This window comes from Odontomachus brunneus, unplaced genomic scaffold, assembly GCF_010583005.1.
Source record: "Odontomachus brunneus isolate Ranch 3 - 2012 unplaced genomic scaffold, Obru_v1 Obru_scaffold_159, whole genome shotgun sequence".
In the NCBI taxonomy this organism is placed as follows: Eukaryota; Metazoa; Arthropoda; class Insecta; order Hymenoptera; family Formicidae; genus Odontomachus; species Odontomachus brunneus.
In genome coordinates, this window is record NW_022639609.1 from 694,655 (window position 1) to 705,456 (window position 10,802).

Genomic DNA, 10,802 nt, shown 5'->3' on the forward strand with positions numbered 1-10,802 from the left:
ATCTGTCGCGCTTGTACATTTGAGAAAGAATAAAGCCTATTTGTAGTATTAATAGTAAAAAATAGTGTAGTACTTATAGTACGAGTAATTCGAGAAAGAATAAGGTTTACTTGTAGTAGTGGTAATAGTGTGGTACTTATGGTAAGAGTAATTCGCATAGTAATAAAGGAGGTAAAATTGCAGATTTGTACGCGAGTTCCGCGTACAAATTATGCATTTTAACGTGGACTTAGGTAATATATATTTAATCGCAGTAGGTTAAATTCTATGCGCGCTCCTTAACATGGCGCGCTATTAACGTCAATTCCAGCGGCGCAATGGCGCCGTTATCAGATGGCATTTCGCGAAATCATCGTCGCAAATGCAAACGACCGCGGCGAGGCGGTCTTTACAATTTGCGCGCGCGTGGATCATTGAAAAATCGTCACATAACTGAGAGAGAAAGAGAGGGAGAGAGAGGCGAGAAGCCGACGACGAGCCGCCGTTAAAAATCATCGCTGGCGCAATGCGGAAAACCCGAACGATACGTACGGGCTCTGCGCGTCGACTTCCCCCTCTTTTCCCCTTCTCTCTCTCTCTCTTTCTCTCTCTTCTATTAACGTCGTCGTATGTGTCAGGGTATTAATTTTAATACGTCCGCACCGGAGAAGTTAAACATATTACAGAATTCCGCTATCCCGACAGCGATAACGTATTACGTCTGAGCGCGAGAACACGTCGGTTCGCATAAGGTGCCCCGGCGAACGGGTAAACTCAATTTCAATTGGATCCCTTAATTAATTCGACATTATGTTCTCTTAGCTATGAAAATTTTGTCTCAAAACATCCCCACGCGTACTCCTTCTTCTTATCACGAGAACACGGCGTAAGGAGAATATACTTCCTTTCATATCTTTTTTAATGTCTCTAATTGAATATGTGAGCCATGTCGTCGTGTATCTAATTATGAAATCCAAACGCATATTCGCACACGGCGATTGTAAGGACAATTTCGTGACTGTAATAACGATTACAACTGAACGTCCCAAAAGACACGCGTCATATTATTTCTGAGAAAATAATGACGCAAGTGAAATAACCAACAACGATCCTAATTCTAGTTCCAATCGCTTTTCAGCAGAATTTGGGTCTTTTTGACAAAAATTAAAGTTCAATTCAATTAAAATTATTAAAACATTGGAACTCAACTAAAATTACACGAGTCCTTTTAAAATCTCTGATATATAAAACGAGTTTAAATTTTAATTCAATGAGACAATTATAGTTAACCCAATACATTATTGGTTTTATTAATCGTCTGACCTTTCATTGGAGCTGAAATTATTTCTTTTACGCAATTAAATCAACTTTTGGTTAAAGTTAAAGGACGTCTGTATCAACCATGTATCAGTTTCAGGAATCCTTCACTGTTATAATAAATCTTGTAAATAGAGAAAAAAAAATTAGAATTTTTTTCATATAAATTTTTTCTTTTCAATCTCGCTATATCTCTAATAGTGCAGGACTAGATAGAACAATAAGTTCTATCTTGCAAAGCAACATGGTAAATTTTGCTAAAAACAGATCTTACTAGAAGCAGATCTTTAATACACAATAGCATATTACAGTTACTGTTAGCACATTACAGTTACTGTTAGCATATTACATTACAGTTAAAATATAAATAACATATATAAAATGAAAGTCAGTTACTGCAAAATATCGGTCAATTACTCAGTTGTAAAATTTCATAATTTTTACTATAATATATTTTTTCTTCTCCGTATATTTCGAAATTCCATGTCCAATTATTGAAGTACGATTCAGTTTTTATTCGACTTGACTCAATTGCGAGTTGCGCAATAAAATTCACGTAGCAGAGCCCGAGACTAAATGTTCTATATTTAAAAATTTCAAAGTTACAACTTCTCAGGCAATAATTATTGTGATTAACTATTACAAACATAATAGAGACAACTTTCTTCTATGTATTGATGGCTCTGTTAACCGTATATTTTGCTTTGTAATAACCAAAATACGAATATAGCAGGAACATAGCCATCTTGCCTTGGTACTGGTTCAGTTGCCCAGTAGTGTAGAGTAAGAAGACCACATATAAAATATTTATTCTAATTAATAGATTCACAGTCTTCGCGAGAGGTCTCCACAGCCCTCCTGTCGGCCTTTAATTATAACTTTACTTCGCCCGCTTATATGCTCTATTTCAGTCATTTTATAAATGAAAATTGCACTTATTGCCAGAAACGGTATACACTTGCAAGAAATTTCATTCCAGCTAGTATCACATAATTTTATTCAGTCACAATAGACAATATTAATACAAAATTTCAAGAAGAAAATTTCGAAAATTTACTATTACCAAATCAGTTTTTCTATTTCTTAACTGTAATATTATTCCATTTTTAACAAAATATTCAGAGAGAAGTATTTATGTTCTAAAAAGATTTCGCAATTTTATATCCACTGTTCCCTTCAAGATAAATACTAAAAAAAACACATAATATATTTCTGGTGTCATATAGTTCCGGTCACCCATAATCCTAAGAGTTGATTCTAATCAGTCGATTTTTTTCTCAAAGTATGCTCGCAAAGAATTGCATAAAGAGCATAATAACAAAAAATCCAACGGAACTGCTGGCCGCGATAAAGTTCCACGGTATCGATCGCGCTCGATACACGCGCGGCTCTCGCAGGTTTACGGCGATCCGCCGCGCAAACGAACACTCCCTGGCTGGTATCGCGCGGCTCCTCGCCGTAAAGCCAATTAGTATCACAGCGACGTTCGTTCGTTTGTTCGTTCGCGTACTCCTTTCTCGCGCGATTAAGAAGCGTGTCGGTCGTTTTGCTCGCTTTGCCGGCGCCGGCTGCGCCCAATGCACTTCACTCTACGGGGAGGAAGGGGAGGCGAGGGGAGAGGAACGTATGAACGAGCGAGTGCGAGGAATTAACGCCCGCCGCGGCTCGATATCGAGCGTCTAATGGCAGACGATTAGGAATAAACGAGCGGCGCGCGACGTCGATTTCCTCCCGAGACGAAGCGAGAAAGAGGAGCCCGCTTTACGGTCCGCCTAGCAACACGGAGCCGTCGAGTGCTCAGCTTGTCCGATAACTCGGAAGGAATATGAGCGGAGGAGGACAAGCACCGTTAGAGCCGTCGCCGCCGCCGCCGCCGTCGCCGCGTATATGCACTCATCCATACACACATCCAACACCCGTGCACAAACATACGCGCGTCCAGGAAGTCGCGGCGACGGATACGCGCAATCTTAATCACGGGGCGACCGCCAAAACGGAAAGTCCCAGGAAAACGGGCGCGCGACCTGGTGCGCGAGACCGCGAAAGAGCGCGAGCCAGCCGAAGCTGCATGCCGCTCATATCGGTAATAGGCTGTCGTGTCCGATACGTCGTTGGCCGCGATTAAATGCAAATTACGACTTTCCGCGCGCGGATACTATAATGACAATAATAACAATAATAACGCGGTTATCAGATTTTAATCGTACGCATACATAATGCGTGCCGTTGAACTGATAACGTACTGGACTGACGAGCCAATTAAACGTGCGCTCGCGGAAAGTTCATGCCCTCCGCGCACACATGAGAAGGTAAGAGAGAGGAGGGGGCTTTGCCATTATATCCCCACACACCCGGCTCGTGACTATATTTTCTATTAAGAGTAGTAAATGATAATAATAGAAAACGCTGATTGCTGTGCGTTCGTGAGACGACGTATAGACGCGGTGAATCTATAGCTGACCCGATTATACAGCTCGGCGAGATGTGTACACTGAGAGAAAAAATTTCTAAGAAGTAACTAATGATTTATTCGGTGTGTGTAATAGCACCTCTACTTCCGAGTCTAAATTCTCTTAAATTTATTCTTCTTTCGTACATCAAATTCAATAGAAATATATTTAAATAGAGTTAAACAGAATAATATTTTATATTTAAGAATAGAACATATATAGAGAGAGAGAATAATGATAATTTTGAATAGAATTTGAATATAATACAGATGGATGGATCAACAATTAAAATAGAATAATAACAATTTTTATATTCAAATAGAAATAATTATAGAAATAGAAATAATTCTTTTCATTTAACAGTTGCTTTCACGAAAAGTGAAAGGTTTCAAGAAAATCCATGTTTTCTTATCCGAAAAATATGTTTTCTCAGCGCAAAAATACGTACATTGACGTAAATATGGCATCAGCGTCCATCGGACAAATATGTTTCACTTCTTGTTTTTTCTCTCATATATACAGCCAAGGCGAAAAACGAACGGACGTCTTCTCTCCCTTTCTCGGACGCGCACTTACCTTTCGCGAGGCGGTTTAGGATAAGGTCCTTGTGTTGTGCGGTATGAGGCTCAGGAAGCACCACGAGAAGGTAACAGCCACTCAGGGGCGACGGCGGCGGGTGTTGTTGTTGCTGCTGAGTGGCCGGCTGCGCTGGCACCGCGGTGCCGGTAATCGGCGTGCTCGGGGATGCCGTTTGTTCGACGTTCGTCGTCGTCGTCGTTGTCGAAGCACCTTCGCCTCCTCCTTCACCTCCTCCTCCTCCACCCTCCCCGGTGGGATCCGTGGTACTCATTGCTGGAACACAACAGTGCGTGATGAACGCGCTTTCCTCGTCCGAGTGATTGCGCGCGATTTTTATAATGACGCTTCACCGCGCGTACCGTCGGAACAATTTGTTATATATTCAGAAAGAAATCTAGAGATGAGATACTTTCATGAAAGAGTAAATCACCATATCTCTCTGTTGCGGCTCAAGGCGGTCGCCATTATCACTGCGCGGCGCTTTCTACCGGTGTACCTGCAATGCATGCATCGACGGTAATTGCAATTAACGCGTCTGACACGGCGATTAGTGAGAGGCCTCCACGTGAGACAGGAACGAAAGTTTCACAGCGTAAAGTGATTTATGCTCCACTATCGCCGCAAATATTCGTCCAATCTATCTCGCCTACGTTGTCACTTTCAGAAAGTTAATGAATAATATAAACCAACAAAAATATCTTTCTCAAATAACTCTAAATCATAATAGGTGAGTTTTCGCTCACAAAAACAATACCGCTGACCAAATCGCTCCATCACGTCAGGTTTTAAAGTTAATTTGGACTTTATGTTAAAAAATCAGCAATTTAAAGGAAAAGAATATTTAACAAATCACTTACTGTCAATAAAATAATGAAAATAAGTAAATATTTTGATTTATACATCGCGCTTCTTTATTAGACAACGATAAAAAAGTTATCTGATAAAATTGCAAGAAAGTTTGTTAAACGTACAGCGCATACAAAAGCAGATACTTTTTACATGTTTGGCAAGATTGGTGAAGACGAATGGTCGGATTTCAATGTAATCGATGCTATTCTCTTGATATCCCTTGGAATTTTACAAAAATGTGTGAAAAAATGCAATTCTCTAAAATGACTGATAAAGCAAATTCATTTAGAATTAAAGAATTATTTATTAAATTTAATTTTATTAAATTTCGATATATATAAAAAAAGGTTCTAATATCTTAATTATTTTTATAAGTTACATTGACATATATACAGAATGTTCCAGCTTGATTTCATAATCTCTTGTGAAAACGTAGAATGGATTGAGATAAATAAAAAAGTTCAATACCGTTTTGCGCAAATCGCAATAATGATCGAAATATTAATTGTAGAAAATATTTTGCTTAGTTTTATTTAATATATAAATACACGACGCCATTATAGCTTATCTACTATATCATGCAAGAAACTGAGCAAAAAAGTCCTCTACATTTTGCAAGTAATCACATAGATTTTTAATTAGTAAATAAATAAAGAAAATTGTTGTACACTTTTGCACAATAATGTACCAGTTTTTTTTAATTAATAACTAAAAATTTATGTGGTCATTTGCAAAATGGTAGAGGATTTTCTGTTCAGTTTGACTTAATACAAGCACACGACAACAGACGTTGTCACTTCAGCTTATCTATCATATCATATCGAGCCTCATCATTTACAAATCTTTTTTCATTGATATCTCGATAATTATTGCGAATATCACAAAACGATATGGGACTTTTGTGTTTACCTCAAACTCTGTACTCACGAGAGATTATGAAATTGAACTGGGACACTAGTATGTGTATGTGTGTGTATATATATATTTTCTTTTTTACACTTTAATTGCAAAGATATGTTTAGCCGATAAATATCCTGTAGAAAATGATGAAATTTTAAACCATTTTAAACCAGTTGCTTCTCACATTGTAATAAAAACAACATTAATATCATGTTTGAAGTGGATCTAGTGTTATTCATCCTGAACTATGTGAACGTACAAAATTTGAATATGACTTACTGAAAAAATTTTGTTTACTTTTTTGTTTATATTGGAATTTAATAAAATATCTTTTATCCTAAAATGATTGTGTCATCAATCATTTTAGAATTGTACTTTTTTACAGATTTTTAGTAAAATTTCAAGGGAATTTTATTACAAAGACTTATAACAGAACTTATAATCCATTCGTTCTCAATAAACTTATCAAACATGAAAAAATATCTACTTTTCCACATATTGTATCCTTAACAAACTTTCTTACTATTTGTAGACAAATTTTATATTTTTTGCTAATAACGATCAATATGTAAATCAAAACATTTACCTACTTTTATTATTTCATTAATCGTAAATTTCTCAACATATTCTCACAATTTAAATTAACTTTAAAACCTAACATGATTGAACAATTTGCGGAATTATTTTTTGTAAATAAAAATGTATGTGAAACACTTATTCTGATTAGAGTCATTTGACAAAAATTATTTTTTGTCGGCCAGTATAAATCTTAATAAACCTGCATATATCTAAATATTTGATAAAAGTTGAGCAAAAGTACCGTAAACTAGCGAACGCCATGAGTGTCGACTATTGAACGTTTTCCTTGACGCAAGGCTGGGAGCAAATAGGAAAACATAAGCAGTAAAACTTTAGCAATAAGCAAACACACACAAACACACACACACACACTCTCTCTCTCTCTCTCTCTCTCTCTTTCTCTCTCTCTCTCTCTTTCTTTCTTTCTTTCTTTCTCTTTCTCTCTTTTTCTCTGACTAACCACAGTCAATTATTCTTCTTACGCCCCCAAAACGATCGATCGTGATGGATGAATTTTCTTACTGTTCAAGAATTGTACTGCTTACGTCTTTCTATATGCTCCCGGCTGAAACATGTTCCGGAGACGTACGCGGATGCTCCATCTGCATTGCGTACGAGACGGGGAGACGAGGTGGAGACGGGGCCGAAATAGAAGTGGCCAAAGGTCGAGAACGGAGCGCGAGGGGTTGGCGGTACAAAGCGCCGCGCTACTGCTGCTGCTTCTGCTCTCCTCTTTAGGTCGAACGCGCTCGCAGCCGTAATCCTTTCCCCGTGAAGACGGCACGTCGCGATATTACCCTTTAATGTCTGCTTTACGGTCGGCGACTGTCATACCGGCGGACCTTTACGACATACGATCAATCCTCCGTCGGCCGCTTTGACACGTCCCGTTGCGTCTATCGCGAATTTATGGGTACGGCGTGTCAATGAGAATTTCTTAGTCAAACGTTTTTGAGGAAATTCGCATATTTCCTTTATTTGTCTATCGATTCCGTTTTGCGATATTGAAACACCGCCCTTTCTATTTTCGACTGACAGATCTCTGGAGAAATCTATTTTCCGTCTTTATTCAATTTCTGGTCTTTGAAAGTCTAAACCTCAGTCAATATCAATAAGAAATCTATGTTCCACTTACCATCTATTTGGAAGATACTAATGGCTTTGTTTTATCTTGAATCCTCTTTTATTGCCAAAAGAGTCTCTAAGACTTGTATTTATAATCAGGTCTTATATTTAAGATCGTCTTAAGTTCATCTTCAGATGCACTACTGATCATTTCATTGACCATAAAGAATCTCAATATCAATTTAAACCGATCTTAAATGTAACATCTGACTATGAATACGGACCTAAATGTAAACCTTCTGACTGGCTTTTGGTCATATTTAAAGGAACTTTTATCACGATAAGAGAAAACTCAGAATAAGAGCTATAATCCTTTATCTTATGAAAATACTATTGAAAGAATTTATGATAGCGTAACCAAATCGCAAAAAATATCTCCAGTTATAGTTAGATCCGAGCAGAATTCTATGCCATCAGAGAAAGAGAAAAAGAGAAAGAAAGAGAGAGAAAAAAGAAAAAGGGACAAGAGAGAAAAAAAGAAAGACAGATAAAGGGAGAGGGAGAGGGGGGAGAGAGAGAGGGAGAGGGAGAGGGGGGAGAGAGAGGGAGAGAGAGAGAGAAAGAGAGAGAGAGAAGTCGAAGGCCGGTCGCCAAGTCCAAGATCTCAAGGGTACACCGGCGAGGCAGCTTTCGCGCACGTTTAGTATACCTCTGCTAACCTTACCGCGGCTAAGCCGAACGTCGATGAGCTTCTCGTGGAAACCCTATCAGGAAGTCGAGACTCCACGGCGAGAGGAAAATCCGTTTCCCCGTGGCCGACAGGAAAGACAGTCGCTGGCGGAAGCCCTTCACGCGACGAGGTCGAGAAGAAACACGGAAGAAAAACGAATCTAGGACGCGAAAGCTCCACGGATGACGGCTCGGCGTCTGGTCGCCTTGCAGTCACCAGATCGCCGGGAGAATCCAGTGGTCGGGGCACGATCCAGCGGGGAATCGTCTCGCGGACGAGTCGGCGCCGTGGCGGCACCGTACCGTTACCCGTATGTACGCACCCACGTCGGCAGAGCCGGCTTTGCGCAGGATTTGCCACGAGCCCTTCGAACGAGCAAATGAGCGACGCTACCACACCGTCCTGCCGGCGCAATGCGCAGGACGGGCACGATGCCGGGCACCTCCGCCGCGTATAGTCTTAGATCATTGATCCAAATTCTGACTACAGCCGACTGGGCAGCCGAAAATACGCGACTCGCACTCGAGCGAGACTGCCGATCGATCCACCCTACGGCGGCTGCCGCCGTGTGAACGCAACGCGTACTCTGCGCGAAGGGCTGACTATCGCAACTGTCCCTCTACGACTGGGGATGACGGCTACGTCGCCGTGGTCGCACACTGCTGTAGCACTATCTCTTTCTCCCTCTTGTTCTTATGTTTTTTTCCAATTTTCCTTCTTTTCCTTTCTTTTGCGAGATGACCAAACGAGCACGTCGAATGTAGCTTCGCACTGACTATGGGAAAGAGACCGGCGAACGAGAACGGACGGTAACTCCGGCGAAACTTTCGGGGGCGAGACCACCCCACCACGTACCGTCACTGCAGTGCACCCCCTTAGTAACAAGTCGCCCCCTCTCGTGGGTCGCTCGACGGCGGCGGCGGCGGCGGCGGCGGCGGCGGCGTTGGCGGCGGCGCCGACCGCCACGGCCGATAAAATCCATACGTCATATCGTTGACGAGGAATCGTCAGCGGGGATTTCGTCAGGGCTGAGTATACCGCGTCGTCATCGTCGGTGACCTGGTTAAACGCCCGGTCGCCGACACGCAGGCGGCGATTTCGATTGGTTCGACCAAGTTCCGTGCGCACTCACCTGGTGGTTACTCGTTACACCCTCCAGCAATGTTCCAGGTTCCTCGCGCCGGGAAGTCTCGACCGGCTACCAGGTCCCGGGTATCCCGGAGGACTCCTGCTGCCGCCGTGCAGGGCGAACGGTGATGCCGCCCTTGAAGAGCGCGAGATGTCCCTTGGGGAGAAGAGGAGCCGCGCGTACACTGGTCGTTTGCCGGTCTGACCGAGCTACCAGTCCCTTCGTCTACTCTCTGCCCGCAGTGGGGCCCGGCTGGACCCACCTCTCGTTGCGTTCGCGGTCTGCCGCGGGTGCTGTGCGAGACGGAGAGATCGGAGCGGTTGAGACTTGATGAGAGCAGAGTAGAATAGATCGTAATAAGAGAACAGAAGAGGGAGATAGGGAGAGAAAGAGCGAGAGGGCGAGAGTAATGAATGATAGATAGGAATGGGGAAGAAGAGACAGTGTCAGGTCGGTCGGGTCAGGTCAGCGGAGGGAAACGGAGCGGCGGAATGACAGCTCGTGGAGGTTACAGTGACGTATGCCTACGTGTACGTGTATACGTGTCTGTATATGTACCGGAGCAAGTATGACGGTGCTACGATGCCGGCTATCCGCAGACGGGGGTGGCGGGCGGACGGGCGAGAGAGACAGAAAGAGTGAGAGAGAGAGACGAAGGACAGAGAGCTACGTGGAGACCGGCGTAGAGGGATCGACGGATGCCTCCGACGATGTGCGGGATGTTGTCCGATGCGGAAGTCTCTCCGTCTCGATACTGACGAGCACGACACGAAATCCTCCTCTCCTCCACGTCCGGCTCTCTTCCTTGAGCTGTCGCTCGACGGCGACGACGACGACGGCGGTGGTGACAGTGATGACGTTGATGATGATGACGATGATGACGATGACGACAACGGCGACGAGGGCGACGGTGACGGCAACGATTCTCACAGTGCTTGCGGCTTCTCGATTATCAAAGCTCGGCAGCAACACTCGCGTTGCGGGCTGCCGGCTCTCTGACGGAGAACTCGCGGTGCTGCGGCCCCCTGCGTCGCTGCTCCACAGCGGAGAACCCTCCCCTCCCACAATGTCGCGACGAGACCGGCACCCCCACTAGTCGTACGGCGCGATTGGTCGTCCGCGCAGCCGGGCCTACCGCCGTCGTCGCGCCGGTCTATACATCGTCAGGGACGACCACGACATGGAACACTCCTGGGTATACATGTCCGAGTCTATCTGGGTGCCG

The 10,802-nt window shown here is 43.0% G+C and overlaps 1 protein-coding gene across 4 annotated transcripts in view; it reads right to left on the reverse strand.

Annotated features, from left to right (window-relative positions):
* The window catches only part of LOC116850902 (microtubule-associated protein futsch), a 105,897-nt gene extending 95,614 nt beyond the window's left edge, over positions 1–10,283 (reverse strand). The window contains exons 1-3 of one of the 4 annotated variants that reach the window (XM_032829725.1): positions 10,136–10,283; positions 9,581–9,870; positions 4,323–4,598 (exon numbers count right to left, since the gene is read on the reverse strand). In XM_032829725.1, the coding sequence (XP_032685616.1) occupies positions 4,323–4,596 (274 nt within the window). In that variant the 5' untranslated portion in view covers positions 4,597–4,598; positions 9,581–9,870; positions 10,136–10,283. Of the gene's footprint in view, positions 1–4,322; positions 4,599–8,442 lie in introns of all 4 variants that reach the window. The other 3 variants (XM_032829726.1, XM_032829727.1, XM_032829724.1) reach the window with 3 other exon arrangements.
* Positions 10,284–10,802: the final 519 nt, after the last annotated feature.